General features: G+C 48.6%; 1 protein-coding gene across 1 annotated transcript; it reads left to right on the top strand.

The window, feature by feature from the left end:
- The first annotated feature begins 3,818 nt into the window (after positions 1–3,818).
- TM7SF2 (transmembrane 7 superfamily member 2) lies at positions 3,819–20,780 on the top strand. Its single transcript, XM_043518965.1, has 11 exons — positions 3,819–3,975; positions 7,085–7,248; positions 7,514–7,710; positions 8,014–8,068; positions 8,422–8,616; positions 9,178–9,281; positions 14,550–14,669; positions 15,969–16,137; positions 16,598–16,678; positions 16,835–16,957; positions 17,662–20,780. The coding sequence occupies exons 2-11, from the start codon at positions 7,191–7,193 to the stop codon at positions 17,820–17,822; spliced, it is 1,263 nt and encodes a 420-aa protein (XP_043374900.1). The 5' UTR covers positions 3,819–3,975; positions 7,085–7,190; the 3' UTR covers positions 17,823–20,780.
- The last annotated feature ends 1,428 nt before the right edge of the window (positions 20,781–22,208 follow it).

Below are 22,208 nucleotides of genomic sequence, written 5' to 3'. Positions count from 1 at the left end.
GTCCAGGAAGTCTCCGACTTTGGTGTCACCAGCCTGGACCAATCTCCTGTGCACCGAAGGCACCTCCTCCACCTGTGCCACACAATGTAGATTGTGGAACCAGAGTTCAACAGGGAGTTGACACCCTCGGTAGCCACAATGGATCCAGCTGCAGAGGCCAACTTCAAGGTATTGAGGAGGTCCTGGTAAAAGACCAGCAGCTCAGAGGCATCTCGAGGGAGACTCTTGGCTGGAGTTAAAAGAGCTGCCAGCCATATCAGAGCCCTCAGAGGAAGGCGTGCCACAACTGGATCCATGTCGGACTATGAGCTCTAGAAAGGAGCCTCTGCAGATCCTGAAGACGGAAAGTATGAACCTGGCTGTATATACATACCAGGACCTACCATCCCTCTTCCAGATGGAGGCTTAGGACACCTGAAGAGACCCAGTGCTTCCCTGGTCAAAAGAACTCCAGGACCTTCCTTTGGAAGTGGAGGAGTGGACACAGGACGTTGAACCAATCAGGGGCGCTGGAGTCCTCCCAAAAGTGGCTCCCCACGGCTGCTGCTGAGGCTCCCAGGCCAGGCTCCACGCTGGTATGGCCAGGGAGGGGCACTCGGCGGGAAGAGAAGGGGAAGGGGAAGGGGACGGGGTCTGCCCAGGTGACAAGTGGACGGGCCAGGCCCCACGACTTTCAAAAAGTGGGAGGGCCCCCAGGTTCTGGTGCCTCTGGAACCAGTGACAGAGCATGGACAGGACCAGCTAGTTAACAACCAGTGCCCTTCCCTCAAAGGGAAAGATACAGGAGAAGCCCCGCCCATGCCTGCAATCTGTCAGACACTCTGGTCCCCAATTTTCCAGCTGGGAGGGATTGAGAGGTAAACAGCCAGATAGAGCAGCAGATCCGCACTGCACTGGATGCCCGGCTTCAGGACAGGAAACCTCTCGGAATGAGAATTCCACGTGGGGTGTCTGCCCAATCCCTGCTCTGTGCCCAGAAATAAAATCAGTATCCCAGCTGCAGCTTAGAAACTGCATGTGTTGTGAGTGGAACTGCTGTATGCTCTTTGGTGGGGGGCCTCTCTTTGTGCAGTGCCTAGCACAATGGTCATAGGAACTACTGCAATACAAATAATAACTGGCGAAAGAGGTTCAGGAGGGACGGGATTTGGTGTGGCACCAGGGTCTCAGGAAGACAAGCTGGGGTCAGGCTGAGGCTACATGCACACAAACATGAGAAAAGGAGTACTTGTGGCACCTTAGAGACTAACAAATTTATTATAGCATAAGCTTTCGTGAGTTACAGCTCACTTCATTGGATGCTGTAACTCACGAAAGCTTATGCTCTAATAAATTTGTTAGTCTCTAAGGTGCCACAAGTACTCCTTTTCTTTTTGCGAATACAGACTAACACGGTTGCTACTCTGAAACAAACATGAGAGACTCAGTAAAGCACTGGCCACTCAGCAAGACTCATCAGAGTCTGTTTCCTACACACATCTCTCTGTTGCTAATGAAACACCCTGTGATACTGAAAGGTGCTAGGTTTCATAGAAGCAGCCGTGTTAGTCTGTATTCGCAAAAAGAAAAGGAGTACTTGTGGCACCTTACAAATTACACTACACTTACACTAACAAATTTATTAGAGCATGTAGCTCACGAAAGCTTGTGCTCTAATAAATTTGTTAGTCTCTAAGGTGCCACAAGTACTCCTTTTCTTTTTTGAAAGGTGCTAATGGCTCCAGATTCTTGCATCCCAAGACAATCACAGCCCTAGTTCAAGCCACTGGCTGCCCCCATCAGCCTCCTTCATGCTCAAGAGGAGGAGCAATTAAACCCCTCGATGTAGTAAAGACAGCTGCAAACAATGGAGGCGACCCCCAAAAGCAGTATTAAGGCTGTCTTCACTGCTAAAAAAGGGTGTGTTTCTATAGTGAGCTAGCTAACATCTGGGGAATTAGCTCAAATGGCAGAACACTCACTTGGCACATAGCATGTGACAGGCAGCGGGATGGATGCCCATTTATTTTATTTTATTTTATTTTTAGATGTGTTGGGATGGCTAAGTGATCCAAGGCACCAATCTCAGGGCTTTGCTTTCCCTTGCCCTGGGTATTCAGGTTGCTGTGTAGAAGCATGGGGTCAAATCTCACTCCTGACACACCTCTTAAAACAGAGCAGTGTAGCCTAGGGGATAAGGGCATTGGCCAGGGGCTCAGGAGAGCTGCATTCAGTTCTGCTGGGTTACCTTAGGCAAGTTGTTTCCCTGCTCTGTGCCTCAGTTTCTCCATCTGTAAAATAGAGATAATGATAACTACTTGATAAGTTTATGAACAGGAGTATATGACATAGTTTTCTGCAACAGCAGGGGCTGAACTTGTTGATCCAGGAGGTCCCTGCCATCCCCATGAATGTTAGTTGTTTTGTTGTAAAATGCTATGGGGACAAGGCTCTGTAACTTTCACTGTAATGCAGATAGGCGACACCAGATTGGGGAGATGGTGTTGCTACATTGGTAAAAACTGGCTATGCCTTGTCCCCACTAGGATTTTACAGCAAAGCAGCAAATGTTCATTAGTTACCCTGCTGTAACACCCCTTCTTTGACTGACAGTGAAGACATAGCCTAGGCTGCATGGAAGGTCACAGCCAAGCCAGAGAGCTGAGGGGTTTCCCTGATGGCAGACACAATGACTAGGAGATTGGATTGCCTGTGTGTGCTGAAGGCAGGAAGCCAGGAGAAGCAGTTGTGAGCATGACCCTGAGAGGAAGTAGAGATGCAGGGCTTCTTGGGCACAGAGCCCGCTGAAGAGGCAGACGTGGGGATTTCGGAGCAGGGAAACCACCTGCTGTTGTTGATTCCTTCTCTGTTCAGGGCAACAGGACTTTCTGTGCATTCTTTGTGAATAGGCAAGATTGCACCAAAGAACAGACCTGGCTTGTATCATCAGTTCCTCTTAACAGAAACAACCCTGCAAGGCCCTAGATTCTAGCTAAACCACACGGGCCAAAGAAGTGACAACTGCAGGGAGCCTCTGCCAAAACAGCCCCAAACTGCACCACCCTACTGCCACATCCTACCCTTTGCAATCCTGTATCTAAGCTAACTCATTTGTAGGGCCCTACCAAATTCACGATCCATATAGGTCAATTTCACGGTCATAGGATTTTTAAAATAATAAATATCATGATTTCAGATATTTAAATTTGAAATTTAACAGCGTTGTAATTGTAGGGGTCCTGACCCAAAAAGGAGTGGGGTTTTTTGTGTGTGTGATACTGCTACCCTTACTTCCGTGTTGTTGCTGGCGGCAGCACTACTTTCAGAGCTGGGCACCCAGCCAACAGTTGCCACTCTCCAGCTACCCAGCTCTGAAGGCAGCGCAGAAGGGTGGCAATACCGCAACCCCCCTAAAATGACTTTGTGACCCCCTGCAACTCCCTCTTGGGTCAGGACCCCCAAATTGAGAAATGTTGGTCTCCCCCCATGAAATCTGGTCTTTGGTGTGCTTTTACCCTATACTAGACAGATTTCACGGTCCATGATGCATTTTTCATGGCCGGGAATTTGGTAGGGCCCTAGTCATTTGGCTTGCCCTGCATCCAAACACCGGTACCGCCCATGGCCTTATCCCAGGCAGCTTTCTGGGCTGCAGCGCTCCTGGGATGGGCAAGGCAGCCATTGCCATGACCACAGCTCCGGGCCAGTAAGAACAGAGCTTAGGGAGCTTGATCCACCCACTTAGCAAGTCAGAAGCTCAGAGTCACCGTGATAGGCCAGAAGCTCTGGCTTTGCCCCTCGTTCAGCAAAGCTCCCTGCTCTCAGATTGGATGTTTGGTGACAGTAACAGGCGGGGACGAGCTACAATTAGCTGGCGTGACAACAGCTGTTGGGGGTTAAAGGGGCCAGGGGGCGGAGCGTATGTATGGGAGGAATCCGGAGCCCCTGCTAGCACCTGCTGCGTATGCTTTGGAGAGACGGACACCGGGCTGTCAGGTAGGACTGTGGGGCAAGGGGGAGCATCGGTGAGTCACACAGAGATGCAGCTCGACGTTGCTCAGAGCGTTAGAGGTGCTCGGTGCTGCTGCATTTCATATGGCTGACAAGACAGCGCAGTCTTGTACAGCCACCGGCAACAGCCTGTGAAACCGAGAGATCCCCACCAGGAAGGGGGGTTCTGGAAGAGTTGGAAATTCTTCCCCTTTTGTGAATTTGGAGGCTCTGAAATGCCGGTGCTGGGGGCCTGAGCTGCACGTTGCCCAAACTTTCCCGTTTGTGCTCTGATGCCTCTCAATCCTAACCTGCGTTGCAATCCTGGATTCCCCTCACATGCCCTGTTGGTGCTCCTCAGTATCAACCTGCAGCCTCACCTGCTATTCTGGTTCTGGCCTTTCCCCCCACTGCTATGCCAATGCCCCTCTATCCTGGCCTGCAGCCCCCTGCTATTCCATTCCTGGTCTCTGCAACCCACACGCAGCTCTGCCAATGGCCTTCAGTCCTGACCTGCAGCCCCACCTGCTGTTCCCATTATGGGTTCCTCCCTCTCAATCCTGATGCACAGCCTCCCTGCTATCCCAGCCTTAGACCTTTCTACAAACATACTTTTAAAACAACAAAATCCTGTTCTGCCAGATGATTAGGAACTCCAGAGCAGACAGGGCTGTTTTCTGTCTCTAACTCTATTGCTGGAAGAAAAGGAGTACTTGTGGCACCTTAGAGACTAACAAATTTATTAGAGCATTGTTGCAAGGATAGGTTCCTGGGTTAGTGGTTCTGTTGCGTGGTGTGTGGTTGCTGGTGAGTATTTGCTTCAGATTGGGGGGCTGTCTGTAAGCAAGGACTGGTCTGTCTCCCAAGATCTGTGAGAGTGATGGGTCGTCCTTCAGGATAGGTTGTAGATCCTTGATGATGCGTTGGAGAGATTTTTAGTTGGGGGCTGAAGGTGATGGCTAGTGGCGTTCTGTTGTTTTCTTTGTTGGGCCTGTCCTGTAGTAGGTGACTTCTGGGTACTCTTCTGGCTCTGTCAATCTGTTTCTTCACTTCAGCAGGTGGGTATTGTAGTTGTAGGAATGCATGATAGAGATCTTGTAGGTGTTTGTCTGGAAGCATTTCTAGGTCTTCTCTTAACCAGCAACTTCATCTTTCCCTTAGCTATAGACCCACATTCAGTGCTCTGCTCTACCACAGGCTCCCTGTAGGACCTTGGGCAAGTTGCTTAGGCCCAGATCCTCAACAGTATTTAGGTGCCTAACTCCCACTGACATCTGTCCTCCATCACTGCACAGGAGTTTGATGCTGCTCACATCTTATAAACCTATGGAACTCCATGCTACTGGATTTTACTGAAGCAACGAGTAAGATTAAAAGAAAAATGAGTGGGAGACACGAATGACTGGGAGGGGACTGTCAAGAACCATGGGGCTGAGTTTCCTATCTGTGGCTGAAGGCTGAACCTGCTATCCCCAGACAGGTTAATGAGCCCAGCTGGGCTTCAGCAAAATCACCTGATTGGCCAGGCCCTTCAATTGGCTGAAAGAAGCCAACAACTCTGCATTTATGCTCAACAGCTTAACACTTGCACCTGCTGCTGCAATTGCTCTTGCGCACTGCTCGCCGGGGATATTAGTTGGCATCTCCTTCATGGAGCTGTGAGCATAGGCATGTACCTGGCATGGTTCACCACCTCCCCCGATACCTGCCCCTGCAGCAGTGAGAGGGAGACCCTGGTGCACATCTACTTCGAGTGCGCCGGTTGCAGCCCCTTTTCTGGCTTCTTCTGAACCTCCTCCTCAGGTTCTGGCTGCACTTTTCACCACACCTCCTGGTCTGTCTGTGGCCCCATGAAGTTGCAAGACCTCCTCATTGACCTCCATCTGGCATTTGCCACGGTGGCCATTCACCATACCAGGAGGAGGAAGCTGGATGGGGAGGTGCTCTGCAACTGTGAGATCTATTTCTGATCATCCCTTAGGTCAGATCTCTGGACAGAGTTCCTCTGGGCCACATCCACTGGACACCTCTGAGGAGCAGTAGGCATTGTCTGAGGTTCTCTGCTTAGTGTTCCCCTCTGGATCCCTGCTTTTGACCTTGTGCACCTCACTCATTCCTGTGTGTGTTTTTTTTTTTAAATTTGTTGTCCCCTGAATTCAGTTGAGACCTGGGTCTAGTGGCTCCTCCCCATAGGCTGCGGGGAGGGGCCTTTAGATGTGGGTAGGTGGCGCCCCTCCCCGAGCCTCAATAGGTGTAATTGCTTCTGTGTCTGCTTGCTCCTGCCCTGTTCTGGTCCTCCTCCAATCCACCTGACCCTGCATCCTTGTCTGGCTTCTGCTCCTGGCTCTGATTATTGGCTTCAGATTCTATTCTGACCATTGACTCCGGGTAGTGGCTTCTGATTCTGACATTTGGCTCTGGCTCCCGGTACCTGTTCCCCAGCCTAACCTCTATGGCAGACTGCCCACATCCTGGTCCTGACAGAGGGTGGGTTGCCAGCAAGAAAAAAAACAATCCAGGCTAAGCAACATAAGTCATGCCTGTTCCCTTCCCATGATCGCTGCATACACAGGGGCTGGAAACCTCAGACTCTCAATTCACCTCTTTGTAGTCCTGTGACAGCTCCAGCAGCGTAACATAGGCCTGGCCTATGCTACACAGCTAGGTCTATGTAAGCTGCCTTGCAGTGACCTAGCTGTGGAAATGTTTTCATTTAAATTTGGCTCCCGCCAACGTAAGTGCCTCTCTACGCCGCTTTAGTAACACCACCTCCCCCAGCGGTGGAGAGTCAAGGTCAATGTAATTAGGTCAATGCAGTATCAGTGCAGACTTTCATGGACTGTGACTGACTTTCAGTAGCTGTCCCATAATGCTCTGCACTGACAGTACAATCGATACAAGCGCCCTGATGAGGATAAGGACCGCCGACACAAGTGATTTAATACCTGTGGTGGCTGTATGCAGATGTAAGTTAGGTCGACACAATTTTGTAGTGTAGACATGGCCATAGGCTAACTACCCAACCCAGGTCGGTGCAGGTTCTCTCTGACCTTCCCACTGCAACCACTGCCAGCTGAGAGTGGCAGGTGCTAATGACCCATGTTCTGTCCCATAGGTCTGGGATCCACAAGAGCCTCTCCTGAAGGAGAAAGTGACTGCGGCTTGAGAGGCTTCCTGTGGGAAGAGCTTTGTGTGTTGGCAGAGAAGGCTGGAGCACAAGGATGATGGATCGGTATAAGATCCCACGCACCAAAGAGCTGGAGTTTGGAGGGCCCCTGGGTAAGGTGAGGGTGGGGGTGGGGGGTCAGAAGGCAGTGGCTCATATACCCTGAAAGGCAGGGCAAACTGGAGCTTTATTTCAGGGCTGTGCTATGCAGCTACATGGTTAGAGCAGGGTGGGTCTGGGAGTCAGCGCTCCTGGGTTCCCAGCTCTACCATTGACTCACTGTGTGATATCTCTTAGGGATGCTGCTGCCTGTCTCTCCCACAGTTCTGATCATCCTGGAGACCTTGTCACTCTAACCTCTCTTTCCTCCCTCCATAGGAGCCATGATCCTCATCTTTCTCATGCCAGCTACTGTCTTCTATCTTCTGCTGACGTGTCGCACTGAGCAAGCCAGCGTGCTGAACTTCCCACCCTCCCTGCCACCTCTGAGCACCCTGTGGAGCTCCCATACCTTCCTGCTGCTCCTGGCTTGGGTGGGACTCCAGGCTGCCCTCTACATGCTGCCTATGGGGAAGGTAATGCTGGGCCAGCCTCATTGGAGCAGAGGGGAGGGCAGGACATCCCCTTCCCTGCTGGGTGCCATCTGCCTAATGGTACCTGTTTGGCTGCCCATGGGGGGTCAAGGGCATATGTGAATTGCCTGGGCCACAGGCTGAGCCAGCTCATGGCCAGCTGGCTAAACCATGTAGGCAGAGACCTGCCCAAACTCAGTTCATCTACACAGTTGTGAACTGCGGCTCCAGGAAGGGTATCGGTGAGAGGAGTTGGAGTCAAGACCAGAGAGACCAATGCTAACTGGTTGTGTGGCTTTCCCCCAGGTCACAGAAGGGATCATCCTTCGAGACAAGAGCCGGCTCCAGTATCGCATTAATGGTAGGTGTTGGGTTTGGTGAGGGAGGGAGATCGACTATGACCTGCCCCAGAATTTGCAGCCAATCACGTCTCTTACGGAATTTCCTCATTGTAACAAGTAATAGTACTGGGGGGGGGGGGGGGAAGTGCTGTCTATTGGGTCTGAGCAAGGGGCTAGGAGTCGGGACTCCTGGCTTCTATCCCCAGCTCTGCCACAGATTCCCTGTGTTATGTTGGGTAAGTCCTTTCCCCTCTCTGTGCCTGTTTCCCAGAATAACAGTGTGCTGTCACTCGGGGAGCCTCAGCTAAAAAGTCACAAAGTGTTGCTTTATCTAAGCAGCCTGTGTCCTGCTTTCCTTCCTCCTGCATTGCAGCTTTCCATGCGATGGGGGTCACGGCCCTGGTGGTGGGGGCTGGACTGGCAGCCGGGCTGCGCCTCAGCTACATCTATGATCACTTCCTGCAGTTGGCTTTCTCGGCCTTGCTGCTGGCCTTCAGCCTCAGCTTCCTCCTCTACTTCAAGTCCCTCTTTGCCCCAGAGACAACACTGGCGCCAGGCGGGAACTCGGGTGAGTCCTTCCATACGTATGGGGCACACAGACACAGGAATGATCTTGTGCATGCAGACACATAGACGTGTGCACATATGCATGTGTGAACACATACAGACATGTGCACAGGGACACTTGTACATGCACTAACACAGAGACTCTTAGACACACAGGTCACACCTGGTGTGTCATGGAGGGTGCAGGGGGAGAGCAGCCAGTGATGCCAGTCAGGGTAAAAACTGCCAGGACTCTACGGAGGTATCTGATCAGTTGATGCAGGTCAGAAAGGAACCACCCTTGTTGTAGGGAGTTTAACCTTCCAATGAAGCATCTAGCAACAGCACCCATTGGAAGTCAGACACATCCAGATTTAGCACAGCAGGGGTGGGGGATACCAGGCCAGTAGGATGGGCTCCCTGGACTGATCTGGGGTAGCAGGGAGGGGAGCATTGGTCTGATCTGAGGCAGTAGGGGGATACCGGGCTGGACAGGCCTATTGGTCTCGTCCAAGGTGGTAGGGAGAGGAAAGGAGAGTAGCTATTCTGCCTTGAGGTGCCTGACTTGCTACTGGTCACACAGGGAATCCTATCTATGACTTCTTCATGGGCCATGAGCTGAATCCACGCATTGGCTCCTTCGACCTGAAGTATTTCTGCGAGCTGCGGCCAGGCCTCCTGGGCTGGGTAAGTGGGTGGGATTTTATGGTGCTCCCTGCTGCAGAAAGACCCTTGGATCCATGGCTATAATGACCTTGCTAAGGCAAAAGATAATCGGAGAACCTGCTGCAGAGGAGAACACTAGTCCCAAGGGAAGAGTTGCAAGGGGGAATTTCCCTCCCTACAGATGGCCATGTGTAGCAGATACTATCCACAGCCACAAATCCCAGCCTAGATGGACCGATTAGTCTGAGCAAGCATGGCGGGAGGGATGAAGAGTACCAGACTGGATGGACCCATTGGTCTGATCTGGGCAGCAGGGAGTATGGGGTGCCAGGTATGGGTGGGCCCAGTGGTCTGATGCAGGGGTAGGGGTAAATCAGGCAGGATGGTCTTATGCAGGGGATAGATATGCCTTTGGTCAAATCCAGGACAGCAGGGAGGGGAGGATACCAGGATAGTCTGCCTCATATGTCAGCGAGATATTCAGGAGTCTCACTCAAGGATGCCAATTGGGTAGGGCAGAGGAGGGGCTGCCACACCCCCTTCGCACTCCACCCACAATCTGAGTTTCATACAGGAGGTGTGTTCCCAGGTAAAGCTCTTAACTGCACAGCATTAGTGTGGAATGTGAGTTCTGCAGAGAGGTGCTTCTCCCAGCTTGTGTCCCTGGGGCAGGGAGTTCGTGTTTTGTTTCCAAACGGAGGCAGGGTGATTAAGATAAGAAAAGGCGGATAATTAAATTAAAGCTCTGGAAGTCCTTAGATGAGCCTGTAAAACAGATTTCAGAGGGGTAGCTGTGTTAGTCTATATCACTAAAAGCAAAGAGGAGTCCTTGTGGCACTTTAGAGAATTTATTTGGGCATAACCTTTCGTGGGCTATAACCAACTTCATCAGATGCGTGGAGTGGAAAATACAGTAAGCAGGCATAAATATACAACACATGAAAAGATGGGAGTTGCCTTACCAAGTTGGGGGTCAGTGCTAACTAAGCCAATTCCATTAGGGTGGATATGGCCCATTCCAGCAGTTGACAAGAAGGTGTATCAACATAGGAAAAATTATTTTTTGTAGTGACCCAGCCACTCCCAATCTTTAATCAAGCCTAATTTGATGGTGTCAAGTTTGCAGGTTCTCGCTGAAGTCTGATTTTGAAGTTTTTTTGTTAAAGAATGGCCACTTTTAAGTCTGTTGTTGAGTGTCCAAGGAGATTGAAGTGCTCTCCTACTGGTTTTTGAATGTTACAGTTCTTTGTCTGATTTGTGTCCATTTAGTATTTTGCATAGAGACTGTCCGGTTTGGCCAGTGTACATGGCACAGGGGCACTGATGGCACATGATGGCATATATCACATTGGTAGAAGTGCAGGTAAATGAGCCCTTGATGGTGTGGCTGATGTGGTTGGGTCCTATGATGGTGTCCCTTGAATAGATATGCGGACAGAGTTGGCACCGGGGTTTATTGCAGGGGTTGGTTTCTGGGTTAGTGTTTCTGTTGTGTGGTGTGTAGCTGCTGGTATTTGCTTCCGGTTGGAAGGCTGTGTATAAGCAAGGACTGGCCTGTCTCCCAAGGTCTGTGAGAGTGAAGGATTGTCCTTTGGGATAGGTTGTAGTTCTTTGATGCGCTGGAGAGGTTTTAGTTGGGGACTGTAAGTGAGGGCTAGTGGTGGTCTGTTTCTTTGTTGGGCCTGTCCTGTAGTAGGTAACTTCTGGGTACCCTTCTGGCTCTATCAATTTGTTTCTTCACTTCCCCAGGTGGGTATTGTAGTTTTAAGAATCTCTGATAGAGGTCCTATAGGTGTTTGTCTCTGTCTGAGGGATTGGAGCAAATGCGGTTGTATCTTAGGGCTTGGCTGTAGACAATGAATCATGTGATGTGGTCTGGATGAAAGCTGCAGACATGTAGGTATGTATAGCAGTCAGTAGGTTTCTGGTATAGGGTGGTGGTTATGTGACTATTGCTTATTTGTACTGTAGGTTCCAGGAAGTGGATCTCTTGCCTGGACTGGTCCAGGCTGAGGTTGATGGTAGGGTGGAAATTTGTTGAAATTCAGGTGGAATTCCTCAAGAGCCTTTCTCATGGGTCCAGATGATGATGTCATCAATGTAGCACAAGTAGAGTAGGAGCACTAGGGGACGAGAGTTGAGGAAGTGTTCTAAGTCAGCCATAAAAATATTGGCATGCTGTGGGGCCAAGTAGGTACCCATAGCAGTGCCACTGACTTGAAGGTAAAAATCATCCTCAAATCTGAAATAGTTGTGGGTGAGGACAAAGTGACAAAGCTCAGCCACCAGGTTTGCGTGACATTATCGGGGATACTGTTCCTGATGGCTTGTAGTCCATCTTTGTGTGGAATGTTGGTGTAGAGGGCTTCTACATCCATAGTGGCCAGGATGGTGTTTTCAGGAAGATCACCGATGGATTGTAGTTTCCTCATGAAGTCAGTGGTGTCTCGAAGATAGCTGGGAGTGCTGGTAGCGTAGGGCCTGAGGAGAGAGTCCACGTAGCCAGACAATCCTGCTGTCAGGGTGCCAATGCCTGAGATGATGGGGCGTCCAGGATTCCCAGGTTTATGGATGCAGGTGATGGTGGTGGGTGGGGGTTGAAGAGAGAATGCAGGGGACTTGGAAGAAATACAACCGAGCCCTCTGAGCCAAGGTTACATTCAGAAAAGGGGGAGATGTGAGGGGCATAAGTGAAAAGAAGGGACCAAAACCCAGGGAATGGCAAGCAGTGATATAGAGACGTGCCCACTCCACTTGTGGTACTTATGTGGCCCCATCACCATAGTATCTGAGCGCCTTGCATCACAGCCCCTCGGTGAGGTCGAGCAGTGCTGTTATCCCCATTGTACAGATGAGGGCACTGAGAGACTAACAGCCAGATCTTCAAAGGTATTTAGGCACCTAGTGGGATTTTCAAAAGCACCTAGAAGGTTAGGTGCTTTGTAAACCCCACTAGTTGCCTAACTGCAACTTTGGGTGCCTAAAAGCCTTTGAAACTCTGTCCCTAAGACACTGACCTGAGGTCATACAGGAAGTCATGGGCGGAGGAAGGTGTGTGTGTGTGTGTGTGTGTGTGTGTGTGTGTGTGTGTGTAACCCAGGTCTCTCAGGGCTCGCTCCCTAAACACTGGACTAGCCTTTCTCTCTGCTGCATGCTGCAAAAAGGAGGCCTCTGATGGATGGGACCAAGAAGGCCAGTTCTGAGATTCCAGCAGTTGGTCCCAGGGGATTCAGAAGGATGGCTGACAGTATGAAAAGCAGCACCGAAGTCAGGAAGGATGAAAAAAGAGGATGAGAGGAGAGCGCTTAACTGCCAATGGGTGGCAGGTTCTGCCCCAGGCTAAGTTGTACAGCAATGCCTGCTATGCAATTTTAGGGCCTGTCTACAGTGGCACTTGACAGCACTGCAAATTTCTCGCTCAGGGCTGTGAAAAACCCCCCTGAGCACCGCAAGTTTCAGCACTGTAACGTGGCAGCGTAGATAGTGCACCAGTGCTGGGAACTATTCCCCTCCTGGAGGTGGGTTTTTTTTTTTTTATGGCGCTGGGAGAGCTCTCTCCCAGAGCTATGCTGTGACTACACAGCCGTGTTAAAGTACTGCTGCAGCCAGCGCTCTAAAGTTGCTAGTGAAGACATGCCCATAGATTTAAACTGAACCATTTTTTGTTCTGAGTTTGAAAAAAGGAAGAAATGAGAAAGTGTTGTATGAATATCAGATGTGATTATACATCAGATTCGTAGGGTTTCAGCTGTATTCAGGCCAATTCCAGAACAAAACTGAAATTGCATCCACAGAGTCCATAAAGTTGATGATTATTGTCATGATTTGTATTATTCACTGGGCACCATCTGTGTGCCCAGCACTGTTCAGAAAATGTAGTCCCTGAGCCAATGCATATAAGGTGTGTAACTCTGGATAAGATGGCTGTGATACTTAAGTATGAAGTGCATAATTGACCTCACATGTTCATTGTGATGTTTATATCTGAGTGGAGGCGCTGATGACAATATAAGTGTTTTTTTTTTTTTTTTAACTTGATTAAGGACTAAAGATTTGCCCCTCCAACTTTCTTTCAAGAGGAAGAGCTGCCCAGAGCTCCTGTACCTTTTTATTTTCCTTTCCTGCCTGCAGTTGCCCTGATATACCTCAGAAATCTCAATTTTCCCCTCAACTCTAAAATGTGAAATTTCCTTGGTGTTTGTTTTAAAATATTATCCTGTGAAAACTGCAACTCAATCACTGTAGTGTTATGTTTAAGACCCTTCTGGAAAGTAACTAGCCTTTAAACAGAAGTGAAAGCGGTGTTGCCAACTCTCATGATTTTTGTCATGAGTCTCATGATGATTATTGTTTTCCTTAAAGCCCAGGTCCTGGAGTCAAGTGACTTGTGATGATTTCAGCCTTCATTCTTACAAGTTTCTAGTTCTTGTGGAGAAAGCTTCAAAATGTGACCCCCCCCCCAGTACACCTTAAAGGCTCAAAAAGCAGAATATACATTAACCTCCCCCATCAATTATTTTTTAAAGCCAATCTCATGATTGTTGGTGAGCCTGATTCTTGGTGTGTTTTTTTTGTTTTGTTTTGTTTTTTAACATTTGGGGTTGGCAATACTATGAAAGTGACTTGAATGTGTCAGTTTCACTACTGTTTCAAGTCATTTTCTTGTCTATTATTTGAAGTGGGGTAACACCCCTAGAGCCCCAGGTAGGTGCAGTATAAACTCATGGGGTCTTACCCTAATAAGATGTTTCCAAAAGTTAAATGATTTATTCCAAGCTTGATGAACTGCAAAAAAGTAATGTAGAAAGTAATCTAGATTACTTTCTACAGTTGTTTCAATTCTTGTATTCAAGAGTTAGTAACAAATTAAGAATATACAATAAAATTTTAAACCTAACCAGTGTCCCTTCAGTGACTTGACACAAGATGTCAGACCATGTTAGTGTTAGAGCTGAGTGGGTCTAATATTTATTTAATTTTCTTTCTTTATATAGGAATTAAAAATTATCTGACAGGAGCACTGTATATAAGTTATCATCTGCACAAAAAAACAACCAAAAAAAACAACCACCAAGAGTGTTTAGGTGCCCAAGTAGCCTCTGGAATCATGGTTAAATTTGCCCCCTACCCCTCCCAAAATCTGAAATGGCATTCCTGGCCCACTCAGCAATCGGGTGTTTTTTTTTTTTTTTTTTTTCTCTGGGCAGACAGGGTGCTGCGGGCAAGGGAAGGAGCAGGGAGGGAGACGGGTCTTCTCCAAACTCCACTTGATTTCTCCCCTCCTGCCAGGCACTGGTGAACATGGCCATGCTGGTGAAAGAGACTGAGCTGCGGGGCAGCCCCTCACTGGCCATGCTCCTGGTCAATGCCTTCCAGCTGCTGTATGTGGTGGATGCACTTTGGAATGAGGTGAGTCACTCCCACATCCTTGGCTTGGGATCTGCACTGGCCTAGGGGCTACAAAGGGAACCTTAGGGGAGGCCTCCTGGGTTCCCTTCCCAGGTCTGGGAGGAGAGTGGTGTCCAGTAGCTCAAACGGGGAGCTGGGATTGAGGACCCAGCTCTGAGAAGGGAGTGGGAATTGGTGATCTAAAGCACAGATGTGGCCAGGGTGGATTGATTTAAATCAAAGCAATTTAAATTGATTGTAGTTAAGTTTTGCATTTGTACTTCATAGTTATTTTCCTAACAAAAGGTTGATTCTCACTGGTGGGTAATTATTAAAACACGTTAATTTGCAACCAAACGTACCAAATTTAATATAAAGTCAGGATTTCTTTTTGCTAACTAGGAGGACACAATATATCTATACACATTTATTTGAGCAATTATATAGCTTACTTTACATTTTTATTATGTTAGAAAATGATGAATGTTGTATTTACAGTATGATTAATGACAGGTTTCAGAGTAGCAGCTGTGTTAGTCTGTATTCGCAAAAAGAAAAGGAGTACTTGTGGCACCTTAGAGACTAACAAATTTATTAGAGCATAAGCTTTCGTGAGCTACAGCTCACTTCATCGGATAAATTTGTTAGTCTCTAAGTATGATTAATGTTTACTTGCAATTTGTGTCCAGCTCTATTTGTATGGAAATTAAAATTCAATACATCTCCAGAACCACCTGTTAGGGATTTTAATAAAATAAAACTATTTTGTGTGTTAATACACTTTAAAACTGATTGTATTTAAACAAAGGAAGTAGTATCTGTATGTTTCTGGTCACCATGTCATTCAAGATTTTAGAACTAGTAGATCTCTTCCTCTCACACACACACTCTTTCTTCATAGATTGGAATAGAAAAACAAACTTTCCTGCCTGTTCAACTCCCAATTGATTTCTTAACTTTGAATTAACTAGTCGCTGAACTGATTTAGTTGAATAAAAGGAAATGAAATGAAAATATTCTCTCTGCACCTGCAGAAGAGACTACTGCCAATAGTTGAAAGGTGGTTTAGCGCTTCAACAAACTCTCTGGTTCCAGGTGCCTAGCCAGTGATGTCAAGCAGTTCTGTGTTCACTTTCTTTAAACTTGGCAGCAAACGTGTCCTGCCTAATATTGGGTGGGTTTTTTATATTTAAATGATTTTAATAGATTATAGCATGGTTAGGCTTAGCATAGGTTGTTTATTTCAAATTTAATTTTAAATAGATTTAGGGTTTTTTAAATATTTATCCATGCTGGATGTGGCTCCTCTGTGTCCTGCAGGAGGCCATCCTCACTACCATGGACATTGTACACGATGGATTTGGCTTCATGTTGACCTTTGGGGACCTGGCCTGGGTGCCCTTCATCTACAGCCTGCAGGCCTACTTCCTGGTCAACCACCCACAGAAGCTGAACCTACCCATGGCTGCCGGGATCCTCTTGCTCAATGGTGAGGCTCAGGTGATTCCCTCTCACATAGCAGACCAATAGGCCCATTCAGTCCCATATCTCTCCTCTCCTCTCCTCTCCCCTGTCCTGGATCAGACCAATGGACCCATCTAGCCTAGACCAGTAGGTGTAGTATCTCTCCCACTTTACCCCATGACCCCATCTATCAAAGTATCTCTTACCCTCACCCCCACCCTCCCTGCCTCACCAACCCTGCAACGCACCTTATTGTACAATCGCGTGAAATCCCCACCTGACCAGCCCCAAGCCACACCCTGAAGCCTGAGGATTGAAAGCCCTGCTCAATGTCACCCCCTGAGCCAGCATCCACCACCATTGTCATTCATCCCTCTGTCCTCTCCAGAGCGATCTGTTTCCATACCAATCCATGGCAGAAGTTCCAATATCCCCATGCCTAGAGCTCCCACAGCCTATCCTCACTCTGGTTCTCTTCTTGGCAGGTCTGGGCTACTGCATCTTCTGCAGCGCCAATTCCCAGAAGAACACTTTCCGCAGGAACCCCAACGACCCCAGAGTAACTGGTGAGCTGCAGCCATCTCTTGGACAGGAGTTGTATGGGGGACATGGAGTGAAGGAGTCTGGAGTGGGAGAAGAAAGGAATGTTAATGGAGCGTTAGGTAATGAGAGGGAGGGAGAAAATGGTTGCTATGTGGGTAATGCTCTTCTCCTCCTCCCAGGTCTCAAAACCATCCCCACTGCCACGGGCCGGCATCTCCTGGTGTCTGGGTGGTGGGGGTTTGTGCGCCACCCCAACTACCTGGGGGATCTCATCATGGCTCTGGCCTGGTCTCTGCCCTGTGGTAAGTCTCTAAATCCTGCCTGGAGGGGGCCAGTGGAAAGGCTAGCAAGGAGGTGTTGGTAGGTGGGGGTTGTCTCCTTCTCCTGCCCCCAGCATTGGTGTCCCACTGGGACCTGTGCCTTTAGGGCATGCAGGACGTATCCCTACTGCCCCTCTGCAATGGAGGCAGGGCAGCATCTCTTTAGCCCTCAGGGCAGTGGTGTCTGCCTTGGGGCATCCATTGTGTCTTCCATGAGCTACACAGAGGGTGCCTGCTCTGGCCCAACATCCCAGTCATGTCCCAAGCAGATGGCACCAATATGCTGCCCCATACTCCAGCCACAGGTCTCGTAGAAGGCACCTGGTCTGGTTGGCCTGAAGTCCCAGGTGGAAGGCGCTGGTCGCACATTCAAAGTGATGCCGTCACTTTGATCATTAACGTGGGAGTGGGGAGGAATCTATGCCCCTAGACAAGCTTGCTCAGCGCTCAGACTATCCACTAGAACAATGGTTCTCAATGTACTTACCACTGTGGGCCACATATGCAGCTCTTTATGTGGGCCGCATCCACGCAATATATATACTACCTGTAATGCCCTGAGGATGTCACATGAGTCTCACAGCTGTGTGCTGATTAGGCCACAAGCAGCCCATGGGTGGAGAACCATTGCACAAGAAGGTCCTAGAGGAAGGGCTCATGGCCCATGTCTCTTCCCACCCCCTCAGGCCTGACACACGTCCTGCCCTACTTCTACGTCTTCTACTTCACCGTGCTGCTGATTCACCGGGAGGCCCGGGATGAGCACCAGTGCCTGCGGAAGTATGGGCTTGCTTGGCAGGAGTACTGCCAGCGAGTTCCCTACAGGATCTTCCCTTACCTTTACTGAGATGTGTCCCAGCACATCTTGCCCCATGCAGACCCAAGCACGACCACTTACATCTGCACACCTTTGCTCCAAAGGCTGGTAGGACACCTCTGTCCTTACCACTGGGGCACATTGTCATCCTCTACTGCATCTATGCTGTGACACTGTCCACGCTGAGTCAGTGCCAAACACCCACTCAACCAGTCCCCAAAGGGGATTAAATCCATCTTCCTGGAAGTGAGAGAACAATCCTGCCAGTGTATTCCATGGAGCTATGCACTGTCTAGTTTTAAATGGTTCATACAATGCAGCTCCCAACTGGTCCCTGAGGGAGAGAAGATCATCTCGTAATGGAGCTTTCTTCTTCGTTATGGAGTAAATCCAGACCCCAGAGCAAGTGGGGAGACTCTTCCTCCTTCTGAACATCCACAGTTGAAGTTGCTTTGACCAGCTGTGTCCTAAACACCATCAGCCCTATCTGCACACTAATGCTCGCTTACCATCACTACTGCCCAAAGGCAGCTTGGGGCTACGCCAAGCTTTGCCACTGAACACTAAAGAGGAACTGCAACCAAATCAAGGCAAATGGCAGTACCTAGATGACAAGATGCTGCCCCCATGGCAATTTCCCCCATGGAACTATAGACTTGTTTGTGGAGCTGCCTGAATTCACAGGAAGTGGATGGCTCATGGAAGCTGAACTTATGTCTTAGAGAAGCTGCCACTCCACCCACCTTGTGCCTACACTGAAATAGAAAGCCATTGTGCCACAGAGTGGGTGCAGAAATTGAACAGACTCAAAGTGCTTTGCAAACTGCTACGTGTGATTAGCAGGTGATGGTACTCGCTCCATCCTGGAGTCTAGAAGACCCACACACAACAAAGTTGGGTAAACACATGGGAAGTTGTCCACACTCATGGCCTTACACCAGAGGTGGGCAAACTTTCAAGGTACAGGAGGGGGCTCTGGGTTGGGGCAGGGAGTTGGGGGTGTGGGGGTTGAGGACTCCAGATGGAGGTGCGGGCTCTGGGGTGGGGCTGGGGATGAGGGGTTTGGTATGTAGGAGAGGGTTCCAGGCTGGGACCAAGGGATTTGGAGGGTGGGAGGGGACTCCAGGCTGGGGCAGGGGATTGAGACACTTGGGGGGGAGGGAGGAAGGGCTCCGACTGGTGGTGCAGGTTCTGGGATGGGGCTGGGGATAAGGAGTTTGGGGTGCAGAATGTTGGGAATCCTTAAAGGGATGATGATAAGACAGAAAATATCATATTGCCTGTATATAAATCCATGGTACATCCACATCCTGAATACTGCAAATGTGGTTGCCCCATCTCAAAAAAGATGTATAGGAACTGGAAAAGGTTCAGAAAAGGGCAACAAAAATGATTAGGGGTATGGAATGGCTGCCATGTGAGGGGAGATCAATAAAACTGGGATTTTTCAGCTTGGAAAAGATTACTAAGGGTGGGGGGGATATGATAGAGGTCTAAAAAATCATGACTGGTATGGAGAAAGTGAATAAGGAAGTGTTGTTTATTCCTTCTCATAACACAAGAACTAGGGGTCACCAAATGAAATTCAGAGGCAGCAGGCTTAAAACAAAGTGTCTTTTTTTTTTTTTCCCCACACACAACACACAGTCAACCTGTGGAACTCCTTGCCAGAAGATATTGTGAAAGCTAAGGCTATAACAAGGTTCAAAAAAGAACTAGATAAGTTCCTGGAGGATAGGTCCCTCAATGGCCTTGAGCCAGTATGGGCAGAGATGGTGTCCCAAGACTGTTTGCCAGAAGCTGGGAATGGGTGACGGGGGATGGATCATTTGATGATTACCAGTTCTGTTCATGGCATCTGGCATTGGCCACTGTTGGAAGATAGGATACTGGGCTAGATGGACCTCTGGTCTGACCCAGTATGGCCATTCTTATGTACAATAAAACCCACAATGTTTTTTATAATGGCACTAGATGTTTGAGCTGCATTCCTCTGTGCTTCACTCAAGCTTAAAGCATCGTCTTCCACGAGGGACCACAATGGAGCTTACTGCATGATTGGTAAGGCTTTAATGAAAGTCTAACAATATTACAACCACTTACAGTTAGCTGCAAGCTCATTGCAGGCTTCACCCTGGACATCTGAGAATGGAGCATGCCTGAATTCTCCTCTGCTGCTTGTAAGGAGGTGACAGCAGAAAGGTCAGCCCAACAGATGCATGGGTCATGATGAGATGGAGGGTGTCTTCACTGCAACAGTTAGCTCAAATGAGTACACTGGAGTTACTTGAGCTCAGCTAGAGCGAGAGTATGTCTACACTGCAATTGAATGTGAGTGCAGCCTAGACTGGTATAGCCACACTACCTTTTAATCTAGCTAACGTGGCTAAAAATAGTACTGTGGATGTGTGGGCTTGTGCAGCATGTGCTGCTGCATCTTCACTATTCTTAGCCATGCTAGCTCGAGTAAAGCTAATGCAGGCATGCCCACCCAAGCTGCAATCATGCCTCGGAAAGCAGCGTAGACGTACACTGAGAGCAACTGCACTGTGACACAATACTGGAGCTGTACAGGGTGATTGGATTAGCAGTTGATGTGCTGCTCTAACTCAAGATGCTGCATTACTAGCTTGAGTGGCAGCAGCACTCCTGCTTCAACTTCCAACCCCTTACAGGCCAGCTAGCTTAATTTTAAAGCACCACTTAACACATGTTAGGAGATTTGTGTGTGGACAGGAGGCAGGTTAGGAGCAAAACTTGACTTAAACCTTGAGCTAACATCAGAAAGAAGACAAGCCCCAAAGCGAGAGAATCACAGCTGGGAGTCTGTTTTGGCTTGAAGGGGAATAAAAGTTTGGTTTGCTGTGTCTGTAAGGGCCTGATTAATTTTAAGGCCTGGGGAAATTCCCCTTTTGGGGAATGCTGGAGTGTGGTTTTGGACAATGCACTGCCGTGACAATGATTTTATTAAATGCAGTCTCCATCTGGGTTCAAAGTCGATTGTTTGCAATGCTTTTGAGGACTAGATGAGCAAACTGTCAGATCTTAAAGACATGGAAATAAACTTGCCATCAGGAAGTTTAGACTTGAAATTAGACAAAGGTTTCTAACTGTCAGAGGAGTGAAGTTCTGGAACAGCCTTCCAAGGGTAGCAGTGGGGGCAAAAGACACATCTGGCTTCAAGACTAAGCTTGATAAATTTATGGAAGAGATGATATGATGGGATAGCCAAATTCTGGCAATTAATTGATCTTCAACTATTAGTAGTAGGTATGCCCAATGGCCTGTGAAGGATGTTAGATGGGGTGGGATCTGAGTTACTACAAAGAATTCTTTCCCGGGTGTTTGGCTGGGGAGTCTTATCTACATTCTCAGGGTTTAGCTAATTGCCATATTTGGGGTCAGAAAGAATTTTCCTCCAGGGCAGATTGGCAGAGGCCCAGGGGGTTTTTTGCCTTCCTGTGAAGTGTGGGGCACGGGTCACTTGCTGAAGGATTCTCTGCACCTCAAAGTCTTTCAACCACGATTTGAGGACTTCAATAGCTCAGACATAGGTTAGAGGTTTGTTACAGGAGTGGGAGGGTGAGATTTTGTGGCCTGCGTTGTTCAGGAGGTCAAACTAGACTATCATAATGGTCCCTTCCAACCTTAAAGTCTATGATATGATTCTAGCAAACAGGCACCACTCCTTTTAGGGGGAGTCTGCTCTAGAACTTCCCTCCCCTGATGGGTAGAAATCTTCTCATTTCCAGCCTCAGGTGATTTCTGGACACTTTATCCCTACTTGTTCTTGTGCCGACATTGTCCTTTAGCTTCAATAGCTCTTCTCCCTCCCATGATTTACCCTCTTTGTGCATTTATAGAGCACGATTAGATCTCCTCTCACCCTTTAATGGCCACGCTAAACAAACCCTACTCTTTCAGTCTCCTCTCATAAGGTTGCCTCTCTACTCCCCTCATTGGAGCTCTTTTCTGCACCTGGGGCTGTTTGAATATCTGAAAGATGGGGCTTTTCATTCTAGCAGAGGAAGGCAGAGCAAGATCCAATGGCTGGAAGGTGAAGTTAGACAAATGTAATCTTGAAATAAAGCAATTTCCTAGCAGGGAGGGTGAGTAAACCCTGGAACAGCTCACCATGGGAGGGTGGGTTGGCCACCACCTGGAGTCTTTAAAGCAAAACTAGATCTCTTTCTAAAACACATGCTTTAATCCAGCTTCTGGGGAAAATTCTACAGCCTGTCTGTGGGGGATGGGGAAAAATCAAACTGGATAATTACAAGGTCCCTTTAGGCTTAGGTCCATGACAGGCCCACAGGGCTCAATCGTGTACCAACATAAAAGGGCACATCTACAGTGTAGTCTCAACTGTACAAAGTGCTTGTGGGGTATGGGACATTCAGAAAGGCCGCAGGCTCT

This window comes from Dermochelys coriacea, chromosome 7, assembly GCF_009764565.3.
Source record: "Dermochelys coriacea isolate rDerCor1 chromosome 7, rDerCor1.pri.v4, whole genome shotgun sequence".
In the NCBI taxonomy this organism is placed as follows: Eukaryota; Metazoa; Chordata; order Testudines; family Dermochelyidae; genus Dermochelys; species Dermochelys coriacea.
Note: the sequence above shows the minus strand (reverse complement) of the source record. Positions and strands in the feature narration are given on the sequence as shown.